Below are 21,941 nucleotides of genomic sequence, written 5' to 3'. Positions count from 1 at the left end.
ATTTTTTTAATTTTTTTAAAAGATTTTATTTATTTATTTGACAGAGAGAGACTAAGTGAGAGAGGGAACACAAGCAGGGGGAATGGGAGAGGGAGAAGCAGGCTTCCTGCTGAACAGGGAGCCCGATGCGGGGGCTCGATCCCAGGACCCTGGGATCATGACCTGAGCCGAAGGCAGATGCTTAATGACTGAGCCACCCAGGTGCCCCCAGAAATATAAATTTTAAAACACTGCTTAAATTAAAATAACATTTACGGTTTTTACTTTTAAATACTTTAAATCTGTTAATTTTTTTACCAATGTGAAATATTAAAAGAGTAAAATTTAGTTAAATTGAGTATTTTAGTAATTTTCACTTTAATTTCTAAGTATTTATTAAATAATCAAATAAGTATATTTATTTGTATTAACATCAAATATGTAAAGAAATAAAACAATTAAACTATATTTAAACGGCTCAATAATGAAAACATTATGCATTAATTTAATAATTTACTTTGACCATTATGTCACTAGAAAATTATAATTTTCCTTTATATTAATAATTTTAGAAGCAGTTACTATTCTCTCTGATGAAAATAAAGATAATTTAAAAATAACAACTGAAAAGTAGAATTTCTCAGGCAACTTCAAAGGTTATTTTCCTTTATTTAATGCATATACACACACACACGTGTGTGTGTGTGTGTGTGTGTGTGTGTGTGTGTGTGTGTGTGGTAATAGTAATTGAAATGACCAATATTTTCCTTGGCAGAGACATTAAGACTGTGGGTCTGTAATCAGACTCTTGGGTTGAAGTCCCCACTCTGATTGATTAATTAGTAGTTAATAAGTTCTATTAGCTAGTAGTTAATATTAACTAGTAGGTAATAAGTTTGCAGCTGCAGGGAAGGTACTCAACTTCTATGTGGCTCGCCATCTTCATCAGTGAAGTTGGGATAATATCCTTATGGCAAAGTCAGAGATATTTTTTGGTTTTTCACTATTGTGTCCTAGTACTTAGAATAGTATCTGGCGTACAACAAAAACTCAACAAATTTTTGCTGCATAAATGAAGTACATATTGTCCGTATACCCCAATAGAAATTTAAATACTGAGGCACAGAAAGGTCAAATATTCTCCCTAACGTTAAGCGGCTTTCAGGTGACAATGTCCAGAGCTGGATCTAGGCAGGATGGTTGTAGAGCCTGTGCTCTTGACATTTACTTCATATCTGAGTGGGGTGGGAATGTCTGCTTCCACTACTCCGTGCATACTGCAGTAGCTGGTCAGAATAGCTATGGAACCATCTGATCTGAACATGCCTACATCCCAGGGACTTGGGTCAACTTTCTGTTATCAATCTTCCTTTTGGGGCAGAGACTAAGCCCAGACACTTCTTGTCATCACATAATCAAAGCAAAACTAAAATAAAAATTGGCTTTATAATATTTTAGAATAAGAAACAAGCCCTATAATTAAGAAAAATGTAGAATAATTTTAGTTTCAGCAGTGATATAAGGTTTTACATTAAAAATACCAATTAATTCTTGACATTCTAGTCAGTTTGAATTAAAAGATCAACTCAGATAAATGTACAGGCTTTACATTTTATAAAGAGTTCTTTTATTTACTAAGTGACTCACAGGCAAACAAATTATTAGAAATTGGCTAGGAGTAATAGTGATTAGCTAACTAGCATATCTAATTTATGGATCATACCTCATTTTCGAACAGCCAAGGCTGAGAGGGACAATATGGAATTGACAGCAATTACAGGCAGGAATTTATACTGAAGAAAATAGAGCAAATGGCTAAAGGCATCAAGATATATTTAACTCTCCTATGAAGAACTTACATGGTTTGTGTTATTTATCGTATAAAATGTAATTGAGAATCTAAAATATATCAAATTCTACTTCTGCCATGTCACCTTTTATTAATATTTGTAAGAAAGAGGGAGATGGAGGAAGAGTCTCATGGACAGAGGTACATGCGTGAAAAATAAAAGTGTTAATACCTCTACCATGTTCTCTTTTTAAAAAAATCTCCACTCGATCTTAATCTTTTAAGCAATGCACATACCTAGTGCTGAAAAGCCATGTTGATTCTGCTTAGAAGAAAAATGTTGCTGTCAAATGGCAGGCAAGATTAAATGCACCTTTGCAATAGCACATTAAATGTGTAATTATTTTTCAGATCAACACAGATTAATTAAATTTCATGATAAAGATTGATTATTGAATTTTGGAGCTGTCCATCCTTGTTAAAAAAAATCGTGTTTTAGGCCAAGTTGACTTAGGACAGTGATATTTTCTTCATGCTCTCATCATTATTATTATCATCTTGATTTTCATTTAATTCTCTTTTAATATTTACTGGAGAGTCTATGAAATGTTTCTTTGGTATTCATGTGTGTCTACTGAGTGAGAAAGTTGAGCTTCGCCTTTCATTTACCTTTATAGGGAAAATACTCAACACATTTGATGTGTTCTTAAAATTTTATAATATAAATAATTGTAATTCATAAGTTGTTAACTATTATCTCTGTTACATGCTACTCTATTTTCTATGAAAATAAAAGTTCTCATTTACTTACAAACACCTAAATGTAGTGACTGCTGTTAGCAACATTTTTAAGTATATTAAATCTATGATCAGTGCCCCTGTCTTTTTGCATTGGTGCCAGTGCAAACCTCAGAGCCCAAAACCCTCACTCTCTTTCATATGTCCCCATGATCAAAATGTACTTCCAAAAGGCAAATGGTGGTAGTTCTTTACTAACTGTGAATGTAGCCACAATGTCACCTCTTCTAAAGGTATTTTAATTTTCTCATTCTCCTCTTCTGCAACTTTTAAAAGACTTTCAGTGAGCAGGTCAATAGCGTTCCAGAAGAGGCGAGGGCCCACTGGACATCTCTGAAATTGTACCACTAATGGTGATTACTGCTCTGATGACATCGCAGGATGGCTCTGCTTGAAGCCAAACTTAAATCTCACAATTGCAACTATAGGTTATAAAATGGATAAGCTAAAGAAAAACAGAAGTGGCCTGAAGACTTTAAGTAAATCCTCACACTCCATTTTTGCCAGGGACTCTATACCTGCTAGAAAAACTTACCTATACTCCTTACTTAATCATATTACATGCAAATTTTAAATACATACTCGTTATCAGATTTTATGAATTATTGTCCCATGTAATTTATTATAACGTATTATAATATATTGATAACAATTACTTGTTAACAGCATTTAGTACCATATCAAAATCATATCCAATAGGCTGCAGTAGAGTTGAATAAGGATAACAGTGTTAACTATTTTTTTTCTTTTCTGGGCATCAAAATATTTCCCTTAGATATACATTTCAAAATATGAGAATAAATTTCCTCAAATTACCAGAAATCAGTAGGACTAATGAAACAGAAGAATGTGACGTGCCAGTTTTTTTTACTGCAAGACACATCAATCTTTGTCTTCATCATCTCTCAGTGGAAAAATATCTTGAATCTTACACCAGTTGAATGATGATTTCCCCAGGAAGGAGATATCACTCTAACCATTTTTCCAAATGCTTTCCAACGTACCTGGGCTCATGATAGTTGAGATATGAATAGTGCTCCAAGAGTTTCCAAGTTATCCCATTATCATACGAATAATGCAATAAAACTCCTTCACCAGGCTGGTCGGGGGCTCTGCATGTGCTCAGAACAGACTTGCTCCCCAGCCTCAATGTGAACTGGAGAAACCTAGACATGAATTGTCTGTAATTAGTGTGTGCATAAAAATTTTTAATCATAATGCTCATTTTGGCTTTTAAAGAATTCCAAACAAATTTAAACGAATTACTCAAAAGCTGCATGTTTCCACTCATCTCCCTTTTATAAAATGTAAGTAATTTCACTGTGAGATGTATGAATATGTGTAGAAGATGAGGTCAATGCATGTTTATATGCAGATATATCCATACAAATATAAGTGTATGTTTATACATACTTGTATACTATGTACTTGTGTACATACACTTAAAGTGCCAATCATTCCTTTACTGCATTATTTATTAGACACTGGGGGAAGAGAAGATGTAGAGTAAATCTAATCAGCCTCTGCAAGCTGTCAAATAAATAAAACTACATAAATAATTAACTAGCCCTTGGCTTAAGAACACAGTTTTGATGCTAACATTTCATATGCTTAAAAACCTAGTCAGTCATTAAGTATCTTAAAGTCATCAGTAGGCCTTTTAATTTATTAAAAACTAGGGCAAATTAACCCTGTATAAACTAACTGTAAGGTCCCTCTCGGTTAAAAATTGAAAGAGGTACATATCAGCAAAAAAGGGAGAAAACTGGAGAATAAAGAGATCTAACTTCAGTCATTAGCATCTGGTTTCGATATGTATTCCACCCTGCCTTAACTCACCTGGATTGTGAGCTGTCAAGGAAAGATGTAATTAGCTGACGCCTCCCATCTTTGTTGAAAACCAGGGCCTTACCACTGGCCAAGACACCACAACCAAAGCTGACTTCAGCACCACGGATAGAGTAAAAGTTATGGTAAGAGGAGAGCCTGGAACTGCCAAAGCTTTCAGAAATAAACATCGGGAATGTCTGGGATGCCATCTCACAAGCTGGGCCAGAAAATCCAGGGTCACACCTGAAAGAGATACCATAAAATAAAACCTTAAGCTGTTGGTCCTTTCAGAGATGCCTGAACCTAATTCAGGGAGGAGGAAGTCCAGGGGCCAGGATTTGACTGAATGGTAAGCGAGGCGCATTAGTCTTTGGAAAACAATGAATCTGAAGACTTGATAAGGGTGATTGACTACAAATATTCCAGGAAAATATAGTCTTTGCACAGTCCTGCTATAAAAAACTTGTGATTAAAACAATAATTCAGCACTCATCTTTAACCAATGTCAGCAATTTATCTGCATCTAACATTGCGCACATTTCCAACTTAAAATCTTTGTAAAAGGTGTATTACCATGTATATACTTTTATTCTCAATTATGTTCATTAAATTTGTAAAAGAAACATCAATAAAATACTTTCAGAGACATCTGGAATAAATTTCCTCTAAGAACAAATGTAAAAATACACATTATGTTTGTGATAGAAATTATTTGAAATATTTGGAAAAGACTGGAAAATAAATCTATCTTTATTTCAAACTTAGATTGACACTATAAAGGGAATGTGAACACCTTGTCCTTAGCCGAACTGTGCTGCTCACAGTGGAATCCCAAATTAGTAGTTGCTTCAAGAAAAAGAAAAACAAAACAGAACAAACCCCACACAACAACTTCCCTCCTGCTGTATTTATTAGAAAACTCACTGAAGATAACTCCATAGGTGAACATCAGAAACTTCTTATATTTTAAGGCATTTACTCATCAGGAATTAGTTTTAAATTTTTTTTCTTTCTTTCTTTCTTTTTTTTTTTTTTTAACCGCACTATTTCTTTTTCACTATCTATTACAAAATTAAATTGTGTCTTTTTAGGGTGGGGTGAGGGGTTCTCATCTAAGCATTCAAAACCTCCTAAAATCTGAAACAAGCATTTTAGAAAGCCATGAAGTACCAATGAAGTGATATTATGACATAGTTCTGAAAAATACTTCTTTAGCACTAGTGCTGAAACTGGGACCTATGCTGGCCTCACAGAGAGGGTCCATGGAGTGGATGAACAAATGTCAAATTGTATGTGTATTGGATATTATGGGGGAGAAGAGTTATAGTCATTATCATATTATCAAGGAAGTTGGACCCTAAAATGCCGAGAACTGCTGCAGCGTGAAGTCTGAAGGTTGTTCAGCAGTAGGGATGGGAGTGGGAAAGAAAACCAGTATTTATGGAGCATGTAAATAAGCCTCAAACAGTATACTTCTTTCACACGTTATCTCACCGACTTAGTGAATAGCCAAGTAGTTTCCAAAAAGGATAAAAACTCAGCTAAGGAGGACACATTCTGACATTAGAAAACTGAATGTGGTTTTCCATGGCCACAAACTGGAATCAGTGTTCCCCAACAAGGCATGCATTTCAGGGCAAATGCATTTTTGTGTCTCTTAAATGTATCTTTTAGGACCAGTGATTGGGAGACATTAAGGATCATTTAGAGATGACTCACACTGGAGTCAGTTCCCATTTAATGGTTTTCGAAGTACACTTTTAATGAAGTTATATAATTGGGAAAAAATGCTGATCAAGATTCCATTCATATATTTAAAAATACATTTGCAGCCTTTGTTTTGCAGCGGAACAGTAGGGTAACCCAGTTGGGAGATTCCAGGAATGGCATGAGGCTCTCCTGACTCCAAAAATATCCCCTATTGGTTCATCTCCCCAACCTTAAATGTGGCATTACGGTCACCTTGTATGTCAGGATAAAAGGCCCCAGTGTTAAGCTATGTGGATGACACCCATGTAGGAAGGTTTCTAATGCTTTCTGTCCTTCTCACTAGTACCTCTAATAGGGATGGGCTTATTAGGATAAAGAGCTGTCCGTTTAAAAACCCAGGCTGGGGATTATACACAGGCAAGAAAGTGTTAAGACAGCAGGAGAAGCAGAATCCTGGTAGCAAGTAACAGTAGTGATGAGGGGAGCAAAGTGGGAAGAGAAACAAAGCTGCAAGGCCCCCAAATTGGAGGATCCATTCAAAAGAAATAAATAGTACTGAATATAAATTTCTTTACTATGCCACTTTGCTCATACTTGACAAGTCACATATTGCTGGAAAAGGATGTAGTAGCCAAATATTTAGCACAGCCACAAATGAACAAAACCGATGAATATTACAAAAACATTGTCAGAAATCGGGAAAAAAAAAAAAACTCAAGTTCCAACTGGTGAAAATATTCTGCAAAACCTGAGAAGGAGGAAAAGGCTATGATTATTCAAGACAATGTACAGTGTCAAAAAAGAACAAGGCCCAAAGGCATAAAACTGCCATTCAGATTTCTGTTTGCATCTATCATGAGTAACACGGATGGCTGTCTTAATAAACGCACTGAATGCTAACAGGGAGACTGTACACAAAAAACAAAGTATGAAGTGTAACTATTCTAATTACAGAGGGGTCTTGTAGAAATAGCACTTTCTATTTTCATTAATAAAGGCAGCTGTCCTTTTAGATAATTTGTTTTCAAAACTTTTCAGGACAACTTCAGGAATTACACAGATGTCTGGCGTTCTCATGTTAATTTTATTTGAAATGCACTAAAAGAGAGGATGGCCTGGTTAGGGATGACAGATGACGAGAACAACTTGAGGAAAACACCAGATAATGCTTCACAGATCTAACGAGTCAGTGTTTTGGGGTGGTAGCTGGTAGTTTTATTGAAAAGCGAACGTTTGAATTCTTTCATACTTTCTAAAACATTTCTATTGTGCAGAGAGATTTCTTTGTTAATTAAATTCATTGCAATATAGTTAAAAAGTTAACATGACACTCTAATGTCAGTGCTGACAAGTGTCTTGTCTCATACATATAATTTCCAAATGATCAGGGAGAAATCTCTTTTATGAGTCTCCATTAATTAATTATTACTCTTTTTGTTTGGTGGACAAGAAGAGACGGACTAGATGATCAGTTGTTGAAAACTTATCTGTATAACAAAGATTGTAGTTTCAGGAATTTCCAGGATACTTTATAATTAAATATTAATGTGGGAATGACATAGTACATATGAATATCCATTCTTGTTATAAACATAACACAGTGCTTCGGTGGTGACTAGATGTTAACCATTTATATAGAATTTCAAACTTCATATTTAACATCATTATTATGTAAAATACTTTATATATCATTTTGAAGACCCAAATGATTTTTGAAAGTAAGCAAGACTATAAAAAACTAATGATGTAATGTATGGTGATTAACATAATAAAAAAAAGAAACAAAAGAAAGTAAGCAAGACTGCAAAATTGTATTAAAGATGAATTTTCTTATCAAATCTGCTAAATTTGGCTCATTCTAGTTTCCTTTAGCCTTGGGTCAGTATCGATTTGCATAATTCATTTACAAAGCATGCTAGGAATTAAAACATGGCTCAAGAACACTAGAACAAGTTTATGGAAAAATAGCATATTAAAGAATGTAACCAAAGAAAAGGCAGTCATCAAGCTATGAAGAATTCAAATTTGTTCACAAATTTACACGAGGTATGCTAAATTTGTTCACAATCTAGCTTCATAGAAAAGTTATTTATTCATCAACTTCCACCTACAAAAGACACTTAATAGTCTATTATACTTAAATTCCCTTTGGAGAATCCTACTTTGGTCTTGAAAAGATCTCAAAAGCCTAAAAAGGAAATTAAAACAAGTTAAAATGACTTGTGGCCTCAATATATAAAATACATATAAAAAAAGAAGTATAATTATTATTTTAAAAAATGCTTACTTGCAACCATGTCGAGTACACTGTCCTCGGCCAGAACAGAACTTGAGGCACGATGGACCAATATAAACTGCAGGCAGGGCAAAAGACAGCATGTAAAAAAAATGGCAAAACCAACTGGAAAAACTAAGAACAACATCAGCATGTGAATCAATTTTGTGAAGCAATACCCATAAAATCTAGCCTATTCTGTGCATGTTGTACGCAGGAAGCCAGGGTAACACAGAGTGCTGTGTGACAAGGTAAGTGCTTAGCACAAATCTGCTGGAAATGTTTTAACTTAATTCTTTCAAGATTTTAATGTTCCATAGCAAAAACAGGTAGGAACATACGATTTGGGTTCCTTAATGGAGTCTCTTCAGCTAAAATGATTTCAGGCAGAATATTGTGCTTCTGACTTGAACTTTCTATAAAGTTTAATTTTTTTTAGGTAGAAATAAAGAATTTACAAAGGATCAATTTGATATATCAAGAAATGGAGACTTAACTTAAAAACTGTAACTTCCATTCTTATCTGGGAAAAATCTATAACACATTGCAGATGATTGTTACATATCTTTCTAAATATTAACCCATCCTTCCTGAAATGGGGAGTTAAAAATCTGTTGTGCATCAAGTCTTCTCTGAAATGCAGATCTTTTCCTAAATGGTGAGCCTGACTGATAATATTAAAAACCTCAATTCTAATCTTTGGAATGCCAAGAAAAGGGTTCCTGGTGGTTGAATGGTAGGTTCTGAGATAATCAGACTCAAATACATTTACAGATATTAAGCCTCTTGATAACCGACCAGTACAATGAATAACACACCAAAAAGTGTGAAAAATGGGACAAAACCAATGAGGAATTAGAGATGCAATGGTTGCTAAGACCTCACATATTCAATTTTAGGCACAAATTTGCATTCCATTATTTTTTTCCTGTCTCATAATGATGTCAAATGATTTCATTTTAAAATAAATTTCCCTGTGGATAATGCTCCTACAAACACTTGTTCTCTGGAGCCAATTAATTCAAGTGTGATGCAAAGCAGCCAGGAACAACTCTTGCTGAAGGAAGCTGACGGTTAAGGAAGAGATCAGATAGCAGGCTGAGCGGTTAAAGTTATGGGTTTTAGGTGTCAAATAACCCTGGATTCAAATTCCCACTTCATCTGGAAAACTCTGGATAAGTGATTTATCCAGTGCTCCTATTCTTTAAAGTGGGATAATAATCCTTGGAGGAAAGAGTAAATGAAATGTTCATGCTTAGCAGGCTGCCTGGCACCATATGGTTATGATCACCATGATACTGGGGTCAAGAATCCTTCTTGCTCCATCTGCCTTGTTGGCCTCTACTGGACAGCACCAGTGCTGAGAAATCAGGAAAAGGCTTCATGCAGTCTTCTTTAGCCTGGTAAAGCTTATGGATTGTTTTCCCAGCACACTTTATTTTATGGCTGCAGTGAGATTTATTCTAAGTTCTGTAAATGGTTCATTGCATTTTGCGGGATCACTCTGGAGGGCTTCCCTAGAAGCTACCTAATGTCATAGTTCAAAAAGCTTCCATTGTAAAAAAAAAATTTCAACAATAAAACAAGATTTTCCAAGTCAATGAAAATATTGCAATTAAGCATCTTGTCATCCCTCCCCACTAATGATAGGGTCATTGGGATTCACAGCATGAGTAAGTTTATAGGCCCTTTTTCCTAAGAGTGTGGAAAGGATAGATTTGTTTTTATCACTCTTATTAATTTAATCAAGTAAAAAAAACTAAAAAGTGATAACAAACATACTTTGCTCTAGGATTTTCCATTTTGCTAAGAACTTCAGGATAATTCCAAAAATACTTCCTGTACACAGTAGCAGGAAAAACATACCTAACAGAAGTAGGATATTGACCTTTTTCTCTCTGTTTTCCTTGACATGATTTGGAATTCCATAGAGAAGTGGGAGAGATTTCAGAAGTGTTCTTGGCCAAGTTGGCACATATTTCTCTTGGGAAGGACTAAGTGTGTGTCCTTTTTTTGCCTTATGAAGAAGCCAGAAAGCAGGTCTTGTTTTTGTGAAAACCTCACATGTAGGATGACAACAGAATTGAGGAAATTCTGCCCCAAGTTTTGCATTTGACCTGCACTGCTCATTCCAAATATTCTTACCTTTTCTCATTCTACTCAAAACATGATGGTGGGACACTTTCTGACTTGGGATCATGTAGTAGCCTTCTTTAGGAAATTTAGATATTCTTTTCATAGGCTTACATGTGCTTCATAGCACTCTTAATTTCCTCATGCGCTTTATTATTGGTTTTTTGAGTTCTTTTATTATTATCAAAGTAATATAAGTTCATTATAGGACCCCTAAAAAGTATGACAGTAGGGGAAAAGTCACTCATATCCTACTATCCAGAGGCACATACTTATTCCCTAGAGCTAATTAACAGGTGTTGTAACTCAAATGCTATGCAAAATGTTCTACCAATGGAGGAAGTCCATTTTACCAAATTAATCTTTAGATGGTTTTGCAAATGTACTATGTACTATGTTAAATGTACTATGTTGACGTATGTGGTCTTTGAAGTCTGGGCCTCTTAACGGGTCTTCTCTGAACACAGACTGCTTAAAGAATTTACATTCGCTTATCAGTAAATTATCTTGCCTGAAGTTATTCCTGAGTTTCAAGAATGTATTCCATTAAATGTGTAGCAATTTTTTGATTATTCAAAAAGAGCAAAAAGATTGGGGTGCCTGGGTGGCTGGCTCAGTTGGTTGGGTGTCTGACTCTTGATTTCGGCTGGTATCATGATCTTGGGGTTGTGGGATTGAGCTCCCCATCAGGCTCCACACTCAGCTCGGAGTCTGCTTGTCCCTCTCTCTCCTGCTCTGCTCCTCCCCCTACTCCTTGCTCATGCTCTCTCTCTCTCTCTCCAATAAATAAATAAAATCTTTTTTAAAAATAGCAGAAACATTATTAAAACATGGGAGGTCAGCATGAAACAATGATGTAGGCTTTTCCTACATCATAAAATTGACCAAAGTCGGTGGCTATGCTAAATTGGCTTAAGTATTCACATTTGTCCCCCCTTCCCTCCCTTTCTAATTCCTCGTAACTCTTCAGTCAAATTGATATACTCTGAAAATAGGAAATCTATGAATCTGCCTGTAATAAGAAGTATTAAAAAACTAGAGTGGGCTATTAATAACAAATATAAGAAATTTATAGTCATGCACCCTAATAACTTAAAATATCTTCTCTCCTGTACACTTGTTACAAGTGATACTGGCTTTAAAGTCATGCAAAAATGATCAACAACTCACTTAAAAATTAAAGATAATATAGGATATTTTATGTATATCTAAATTTTCCTCTTATACTGTTTTCTGAGAAGGAAGTAGAAGTTTTGCTTCAGAAGTTTCATTTTAGAGATGATGTTCCTTTATGTGTGGTGTCTGCATCTAAAAGATAAGCGTTCCAGATGTTGCAGTAGTTACTAAGAGAAGAATGGGTCTTATTTTAATACATGCAGTATGGTTAAGTATTTATGTTAATTTTGTGTAAAACATTCAAAGAAAATGTTAGGATATCCTCTGTCATCAGCTGTGAATTTGAGTTTCAGGGCTTTACGCATTTTTACATTATGTATGTTGAAACATTCTGGCATCTAATATTGCTGACACCGCTGCCTTTTTTTTTCTGATTGTGCATCCCTGGGCTTCTAACGGAATGCAAAGGAGAAAGGGAAGAAAGGGCGTTTAATGAATCGCAAGACCATGACTTAGAAATGTGACTAAGTCTGTGCCAACGAACAAAAGCACAGGAAGACTCTGCATCAATGGCATGTGATTATGACAGGCATAAACTAACCATTATCAATTGCCCACATGTTTCCAAGGATTGGTCCCGTTTGTCTCCAGCGAATTCTGGTGTCCCTGGTTAGTGCTGCATTAGGAAGGGGAATCGTTATTCGGTTCCACCTGCAAGAAATTTAGCACAAAACAGCTTCACCACATTCTCATCTTTTGAACCTCTTTTACTTGCCTTTGACGTTCTAGTTTCTAAATGCTTGAGACAGCACTAAAGTTTGGCAATAAACTCTTTAAATTCACCTGTGGAGTTTGTTTATAGTTTTCCGACAAAGAACTTCTAAAAACAGCCATATCACACTAGAGTACTGTGTTTGTTCTTAATAGCAAGTGATATTTATTTTGTTTTTAGACATTCTTTTTAGGAATTTTTACAGCAATACTCAGACCTATGATATTATTCTATGATATGCATCGGCGCCGACATGGGGGCTGATTGGCATTGATTACTTTCTATTTTTTGCTCTCCCCTAGTCCTATGCACATTTCAAGAGAGGCTAAGAAAGAAAATAATTCCTAACTTAATTTTGCCATGCTTGGAGATATTTTTACCAGTTTATCCGCTGCTTATTCTGTAAGGTGGAAGGTATTTAGCACAATCATCTTTAATTCTCTAAAGAGCCCTAAAAGGGGTATACCATTGTCCTTAATTGACATGGAAAGAAGGGGAAAGTTAGAGAGTAAATATCATTACTCAAGTAGATGGCACAACTAGGATTTGAACCCACAGCTTCACTTTCTTCCACCTCTCTATGCTGTATCGTTCCCTAAGTATTTTGGCAAGAAGCCTTTTGGCAATAACCATGCAATCAACTATACAAAATTTAAATTTAGGTATCTAAAATATAAAAGCCAAGTACATAGAGAATGAGTGACCCTACACATCCTGATCTTGTATCAGATTTACTGAAGTTATTGTCTTTTTGTCTTTTTTTTTTTTTAAATGGGATCCTTCCTATATCTCCCGAAAGCTTCCTTACCTATTATGAAAAAGTAGAGTCTTAGGCTTACTCCTGGATTTTGAGTCATAACATGGATTCAAATCTCCCGATCTTTCAGAGAGAATGTACTCACCCACTGTAGTTTTCGGAGGAGTAGATTGTGCTGTGGGGGAGGTGGGGTCCAGCACAGATCTCAGGCAAACACTCAGTGTGGAGGAGGGACCAGGAGCGCCCATGGTTGGTGGAAAACTCCAAGCTGACGCTGGTAACACCAGGACAAGCACAACAAAAAAGCGCAAAGATTAGAAAATGAAGAGACTCACTCCTCGCTAAGTATCTTAAACATTTGCAGAGCTAGGGTAACGAATTTTAGGATGCTGTTTCCAAAATGACCGTTTCCCCCTTCACTGCGCTCTGACCAGCCTTCAAAGGGCAAACGGTTAAATTACCGCGAGAGAAACAGACTATCTTTTTAAAGCCAACAAATGGGAACGGGCGTTGGCATGCTTCAATCTGATAGATGGCAAGGCAATTACCATGTCTCACACTGCCACCTCATCCCGTGAATGTGAGACTCACAAAATTCTTAGAAAGGACCAGCAACACTTGTGCGAAGTGAAACCGAGAAGTCATAGCTCTTGAAGTGCTAATTGATTTCCGTGCCTATTATTAGGGGGTCACTAACCAACATGAGGTCAAGCTTTTTTTCTCAGTTATTTGTTTTTCTTCTCTCTCGGCAATCTGTCTGCATGGATGGCTGCCACAGCGTGTGCAAACACTTCTGCTACCTAAAACCAAGCTTATAGAATGAACTCATTTCTACTTAAAATTATCCAATCATAATCTGCATATTAATTGAAGAGCTCCTCTTTGGGGGGAAAGTGTGTATTTTTTAAAGGATGTTTCATTAGAAATTCAGCTGGAAACCTACTGAGAAGTTGCTCTGATTTAATAGCCAAGTCCACGTGTTCATTTTTTTTTTTAAGATGTTATTTTTTTAAGTAATCTCTACGCTCAACATGGGGCTCGAACTCACAAGAGTTGCGTGCTCCACGAACTGAGCCAGCCAGGTGCTCCCACGTTTTCATTTCTAATTAGTGTGTGAGTTCACACACTCACAAAATAGGACTTCCTACCTGTTACCAGGTTGATGTGTTCCACAGCCCAGATTAATGGAAAACTGTATCATGTGAGACATCGTAGAAGGGAGAACAGGTAAGACATGGAAAAAATCGACAGCCCAGACGTTCCTGTTTTGACCTTGATGGTTCCTTTGCCTGAGACAAAATCTGGTAGCAGGCGTCTGAAGCTCAGGATAGATGATGACAGAAACTAAAGATGGAACCTTCAAAACAAAGGAAACCAAAATCACCCATCCTCCCTCTATGTGAGACTCTGTGAATTCTCCTAGATTCAATCTTGCAGTTACTATACGTATAATTGCCATTTATGAGCACCGGGCGAGGTCCTGTGTGTTCCACTGTTATTTCACGTAGTTGATGCAGTCTTCACGGGTATTCGTTTGAGTCACTCAGGATTCCTCCTTTGCAGGCACCTGGAACTCTCTGTGTTTGACTGATCAGGCCCTCTCTACCTGAAGATTAATTAGTGTAAGTTCTTTAAAAGTTATCAGAGCGTATGTATCCATTTTATATACCTTGGCACAAGACAAAGGCAGCTTCACAGTTATACTTTATCATCGGTCCTCTTTTAAAAAAGTGAATTTGTATGGTACTAATGGTTGCCAAACTAGTATTCTGAAAATAGGATGCTAAGCAGTAACAGCCAGCATCAACGAGTTAATACATAATAACTTACATAATTGACTTGGTCTGAGGCATGCAGCCGACCAGAGCAGATGTAACCCTAGCTAGTCCCAGGTGGAAAACTAGTCCATTATGAAATCCCAAATGGTCTAACTCGAGTAACGCTAGCAGATGGGCGTGCTGGATACTTTCTCTGGCCATCCCCTATTCTAGCCTCAATGTTTATCTCCTCCACTTCTTTCCGAAATGCTAGGTGCTGGCTGTGTTCAAGCTCTTTACAGTTCTGAGGGTGCCATCAATGTGGAGAAGAGCATAACTAATAATGATTGTGTGAGTGTAGTCTCAGCACAAAGAAATCTACTACTAGAAAAAAATAATTCTACTCCTAATGACAAGCATCACACATAATTTTAAAGGAAGATGTTTGCAAATAACCAGAGCCAGTACATGCACTAAATCCAAAGGGCAAAGGAAAAAAGTCAATTTCAGTGGCTACAATTAGCAAAAAAAAAAAAAAAAAAGTAGCAATAATCTATACTTCTACAATGTCTTCTAACTAGGAAATCCTAAAATGCTTGATAAATAGTCATTATGCCTGATAACAAGTCTGTGAGGCTCCATAATTAGAGCCACTTTTAGGGCTTTATAGGGAACAAGAATAATTGTCAGAGTACTGGGCTCCATCTTACCATCTCTAATGGGCTGTAATTCATTTTTCCTGATAAAAACTGCCTTTTTCATTTGTGTCAGGAAAAGAAAAGAGAATATTAAACTGTCCATGTCACTTTTAAAGAAATCTAACAACTTCCTGGGCTTCTAAAAGAGAGTGTTCTCTGCATCTAGCAGGGTCTTCATGGTTTTGACCTTGGCCTATCTACGGAGATCTGGGATGGGGCCATTTGGCACATGGACTGGCATCAATACCTTATAGGAGGAATAAGAAAGAGTATCCAGTGTAATGTGCTCTTTTCTTCCTTCAATCTTTGCGTACAGGGTGATATCATTTTCATGCGAATCTCCAGGGTCACAAACCCCTCCTGTATAAAACAAAAATTGTAAGTTCTTGGTACCAAATTGCATCCATAAACATGTGTAGTGTTAACTTTCAGAATAAAAAAATTATAAGAATTATAATTATAATAATATTATATTAATTAGAATGACCCTAAACAAAAATAACCAGACCCAAGGAAATAATTTATAAAGATAGTTCAGATAGAACTATCTCATGCTAAAGATCAATAACTTGATATTTGGGAAGGCCAAAGTAACTGTGTGCTCCATGAGATTGCTCAAATGATAGTCTGCAATGAGCCGCGGCTGCATGTCCAAATTTTAACGCACATTAAAAAAGATGTGCTCTGCTTTTTAAGAAACTGTCACTTCCTTATATTTGAGGTCTTAATGGCCAAAATTCAGAACTGACTGATGATGGTTTTTAAAAAATGTGGTGACTCACTCCATTAGCTATTTCTGAAGTGATATTACTTAAACAGTTGCACATAGTATCCTTAATATTTTAGCACATACTAGGTATTTGCATCTTAATTGCAGTTCATTTTACATTTTTCATTTTTATTTTTGGTACCTCATTTGGTTATTGGAAAGTACACAGAGTAGTTCATTCCCCATCTCTCTACTTTACAGTCAAATGAAATGATTGAACATTAGAACCGAGAGGTAATTAAGACCATCCTGATGACGAAACTGAGTAACAGGGCAGGGACCTGAAACTGAAGACCATTCAACTAACCGGTGGAAAAGCCGTGAGTCAATGGTATGTCTTTCAGCCCTTGACCCTCTATTCTTTTCACTACTGCATTCAGCCAGTAATTCTTACTATTGCTGGCTTCTATGAACTGTCTGCAGAATCTGGGTTTTAAAGGATTGCATGTCTACCCAGAAGCCTCTCCCTACCCACTACTATCATTCACAACAGCCCCAGTCATCATAGCAGGAATGTAGGAATGTACATGGATTTCCTGGCAAATATTCTATCCTTATGGTACCAAATTTGTAACATTAACTCTTAATTTTATTACTATCTTTCAAAAGATTCCCTCCAGTTCTTAAATTAACCACCATTAATGTTAATTTTTATCTATAGGCAATTTCTGTTGCTAATACTCTATGGTGACAGTAGGTTAACCTCAAAACTCTAGAACAAGGTTACCCTCTGAGAATTAATCTAATAAAATCAACAAATAATGGTTGAGATTCACTATCGGAAGGAAGGGAGGAAGGAGGAAAAGAAGGAAGGAGGGAGGGAGGGAGGGAGGGAGGGAGGGAGGGAGGAAGGAAGCGGGGGAGGAGTGTTTGATACTGGGGTCTGATCTTGGGAAAAAATTACTGATATGTACTGTTTTAAGTAAGAAAGCTAGAACTTAATCAACATAAGAAAGATCATAATAATAGAAGTAACTTGGATGCTGGTATCCATGAAGCATAGAACTATAGCATGTTACATCTGTTAGAAATATGTAACTTGGCATATTATAAATATTTATTGAGTTAACTAATCTGAACTGAGAAGAGAGAGGCCAGATGTGGTGATAATGTCACCCTCATCCTAACAGATGTTTATTGTTTAAGGGCCTTACGATTTTGATATCTGATATGAGTTTTTTTAGCATTTTGTTACACACTGCTACATTGTGGTAAATACAGCTAGTAAAGTCATTCTAAATGACTGTCTTTGGGGGAAAAAGATCTGCATGAAAACTAAACCCCTATCTAAAAACTGTAACTTCTTTGTTGAGGACATATTAAAGACTTACCCAAAAGAACACAGGAAAGGTGAAAGGTCACGGGCAGTATGGATTTAAAGCAACATACCCAGAGACATAGGAACTGAACCTCAGTCCTCTCTAATTTCATTGATTTATTCCCTGTAAATCTCTGCTCTCTTAAGAATAGTTTGTGAACTTCACCTGCCTTTCAGAGGGAACGGAGACACACGTGAGCGCTCCTCCCGCCCAGAATGACAGAAGAAGAAAGTCCAAAAGGAGACACAACTTTAAAATGATGACAGACTTTATCTAAAAGATCCCTCTGGGGGCAATTTATCAGCTCTGTGAAGTTTCAGTGACAGCAGCTGGTACAGAAAGATATGGATTCTTCTTCAGTTTCATTCGCTTTGATGTACTGTGGGAAGGTATGACTCAAGGGGCATTTTGTACAGCAATTACAGAAGACCTCAATAAAAACCGGATGGACAGTCAGTTTTCAAATAGTTTAAGTCCTGATTTAAGTAGTTTTTAAGATACTTATTTATATTAGGAGAGTGGTTTTATTATTTACTATGTATAGGACATTGGGCGTGAAGGGAAAATCTGACCTTAAAAAATTTGTAATTTAGCCAAGAAAACAAGATTAATACTCACAAAAGAATGATAATTAGCAATAAACTGTGTTGTGCTGCCATAATTACAGACAAAATTCAGAGAAGAGAGATATAAGTGTGGGCTAAAAGCTGGGTGTTTATGAGATACCACCTCACACAAGTCAGAATGGCTAAAATTAACAAGTTAGGAAACGACAGATTTTGGCAGGGATGAGGAGAAAGGGGAACCCTCCTACACTGTTGGTGGGAATGCAAGCTGGTGCAGCCACTCTGGAAAACAGTATGGAGGTTCCTCAAAAAGTTGAAAATAGAGCTGCCCTACGATCCAGCAATTGCACTACTGGGTATTTACCCCAAAGATACAAATGTAGTGATCCGAAGGGGTAGGTGACCCCAATGTTTATAGCAGCAATGTCCACAATAGCTAAACTATGGAAAGACCCAAGATGTCCATCAGCAGATGAATGGATAAAGAAGATGTGGTGTATGTGTACACACACACACACACACACACACACACACACACACACACACACACACACACTGGAATATTATGCAGCCATCAAAAAAAACCCCAAAATCTTGCCATTTGCAATGATGTGGATGGAACTGGAGGGTGTTATGCTGAGCGAAATAAGTCAATCAGAGAAAGACATGTATCATATGATCTCACTGGTATGAGGAATTCTTAATCTCAGGAAACAAACTGAGGGTGCTGGAGTGGTGGGGGTGTGGGAAGGATGGGGTGGCTGGGTGATAGACACTGGGGAGGGTATGTGCTATGGTGAGTGCTGTGGATTGTGTAAGACTGATGAATCACAGACCTGTACCTCTGAAACAAATAATACAGTATATGTTAAAAAAAAAAAAAGAAGATAGTAGGAAGGGAAAAATGAAGGGGGGGAAATCAGAGGGGTAGATGAACCATGAGACTATGGACTCTGAGAAACAAACTGAGGGTTCTAGAGGGGAGGGGGGTGGGGAGATGGGTCAGCCTGGTGATGGGTATTAAAGAGGGCACGTTCTGCATGGAGCACCGGGTGTTATATGCAAACAATGAATCATGGAACACTACATCAAAAAATAGAAAAAAAAAGCTGGGTGTATGGGAGATGTTCAGTGAATATGTTGAAGGAATAATAAAGGAATGAATGATGTATGTCAGGTTATTTATGTCCTGTTCACTGCATTCTGGCTCTAAGAACAGTGTTGGATACTGGTCCTCAACGAATTTGTGTTGAACGACTACATGAATGAAGGAAACAGACCTGAACCTAAATTTGAAAGTTGAGCAAATTTTCCAGAAATAGTCACAGCAGATTGATCTGAACCAAGGGATGAAACCAGGAAGAACAAACAGGCAGGGCCAGAAAGGAAGGCAGTGTGATCTTGTTCAGATAAACAATCAAATAGTGATTTTCCAAAGGGGTCAGTATAAGCTGTCTACCATATCTTAGATCTCTTCCCATGTTGCCTTTTTCTCCACCAGCTACCAAAGTTTTGAAGTCTTTCTACAGGTCCAGTCTTACCCTACCCTATATTTTCCTACTGTCCTGTCCAATTACATCCTCTCCTATCCTAAAAACCACCTTTGCTAGATCCTGCTTTCTCCTCAAGATCCAGACCTCATTTCTTTTCTTCTGTTACTGATGAACTTCTTGAAGAAGTGGTCCTTCTTCAGGGACACATGTCTTTTATTCTTTGAACTCTATGTGCTCTGGCTTCCCATGTACCACACCATGGGGAATACTCGCTCAGAAGTCCCTGGGGGGCTCTCAGCCCCTATCCTGGTTGGCTTCTCTGTGGGCTAATCCCTACCCCTTCCCTTCCTCCTTCAGTGTAGAACAACACCTTCCTCCCACATGTCTTTATGTCCTTTCTCAGTATCCTTTGTCCACCTCTATGCCTTCCACCTTTACCTAGATGAGGGCTCCCCCTAAGAATTTTTCCTGTCCTTTGTTTACTCTGCCTTCTGTTTGGGAGAACACAGCAACTCCAGTGGCTCCAATTGTCACTTGTGTGCTGTATGATTTTCAAATCTGGTTCACACCCTGAGAAAAATTTCTACCTTCGTATGGCTTTCCAGAAGCCTCAACCTCAACATACCTAATGCCAAAATCTTCTACTTCATATCTACTTTTTATTTATTTATTTTTGGACATTTCCTATTTCGGGAAATAGGAAGAAATCCAAGAAATCCAAGGAAGAAATCCATGAAAGAAATCTCTGTCCTTTCCAATATTGGTCTCACAATCTCCAGAGTCTTTTGGGTGTGAACCTCCGCTGGTTCCTTCTCTTCTGTTGTTTATTCTCTATCCCCTTCTTCGTATGATTATCACTGTCACTGCCATATTCCTTGGTTGCTTGGACTAGTGCAATAGCTTCCTAACTTCAGGTTGCCAGATGAAATATATTGCACAAACAATATTTATATGAAAACATTATTTGTTTATCTGAAATTCAGATTTAAACAGGTAAAGGGGATTAAGAGTACAAACTTCCAGTTATAAAATAAGTAAGTCACAGGGATGAAAAGTACAGCATAGGGAATGTGGTCAATAATACTGGAATAACTATGTGGTGACAGATGGTAACTAGATTCATCGCAGGGATCATTTTATAATGTTTGAAACTAATCACTATGATGTACACCTGAAACTAAAAGGATATTATTGTATGTCAGTTACGTTTCAATTAAAAAAATTTTTAAAGACTATTTATTTTAGAGAGAGAGAGTGCACGAGTGGGAGGGGCAGAGGGGGAGAGAGAGAGAGAATTTCAAGCGGACTCTGTGCTGAGTGTGGAGGCTGACACGGGGCTCGATCTCACGACCCTGAGATCACGACCTGAGCCAAAACCAAGAGCCTGATGCTTAACCGACTGTGCCACCCAGGCGCCCCGCATTTTAAAAAAATTTAAAAAGCTGCTTTGGTTTTTTTCCTCTAACTCTGGCAACCCTACCCTCACTGGTCTCCTGTCCTCTAATTTCTGAGGGTTTCAGTCTTTCCTTCACATTCATGCCAGAGTTATCTAAAACACAGATGAGAATACATCACAGAACTGACAGGAATCATTTGGTGGCTCCATGCTGCCTAAGAAAGAACCTGAACTCCTTAGTCGATATTAAAGAAGATCACCATTCTGGTTCCAGTTCCCTTTTTTTGCTCCATCTTCTTTCTACTCAGTTGTAGTGGGAAAATCACCTGCCCCAAACATGTCATGTGAATTTATACTTGTGCTTTTTCTCAAAATGCTCGCTTAGCTTGGCATTCACTACTCCCTTCAAACCCTTAAAAAGTTGTTTTTAATATTGATAATTCTCTCTGTTTCAATATGATATTCAAAATTAACTATCCCACTTGTATACTGGCAGAAGTGTAGGGATAGGTTTTTACAATACAATTTATGTTCCGATTTTTGTATAAAATAAAATGTCCCTTAGTTCCCTCTTCTTTGAGAGAACTATCATCTTCCTCCTGCCTCTATTCCTTAGAGGTAAGTTATAATTTTTTTTGTTTTTAAAATTTTTATTCAAGTGTAATGAACACAGTGTTATATTAGTTTCAGCTTATAAATCCCTTTAGATTTAAATTAAGGCCATCCTTCAAGGAACAGTTCAAATGTCATCTCCCTCACAGAGTGTTGCCCTGATTTCAGCACT

At 37.0% G+C, this 21,941-nt stretch overlaps 1 protein-coding gene across 2 annotated transcripts in view; it reads right to left on the bottom strand.

Moving 5' to 3' along the window:
- Positions 1–21,941, bottom strand: part of RELN (reelin) — a 492,672-nt gene that overhangs the window by 151,076 nt on the left and 319,655 nt on the right. For both annotated transcript variants that reach the window (XM_027573967.2, XM_027573968.2), the window contains exons 13-19: positions 15,862–15,974; positions 14,308–14,516; positions 13,305–13,433; positions 12,232–12,341; positions 8,394–8,460; positions 4,406–4,639; positions 3,571–3,732 (exon numbers count right to left, since the gene is read on the bottom strand). In XM_027573967.2, the coding sequence (XP_027429768.2) occupies positions 3,571–3,732; positions 4,406–4,639; positions 8,394–8,460; positions 12,232–12,341; positions 13,305–13,433; positions 14,308–14,516; positions 15,862–15,974 (1,024 nt within the window). The remainder of the gene's footprint in view (positions 1–3,570; positions 3,733–4,405; positions 4,640–8,393; positions 8,461–12,231; positions 12,342–13,304; positions 13,434–14,307; positions 14,517–15,861; positions 15,975–21,941) is intronic.

The sequence above is a fragment of the Zalophus californianus genome, chromosome 12, assembly GCF_009762305.2.
Source record: "Zalophus californianus isolate mZalCal1 chromosome 12, mZalCal1.pri.v2, whole genome shotgun sequence".
Lineage (NCBI taxonomy): Eukaryota > Metazoa > Chordata > Mammalia > Carnivora > Otariidae > Zalophus > Zalophus californianus.
This window is presented reverse-complemented; position numbering and strand designations above follow the sequence as displayed.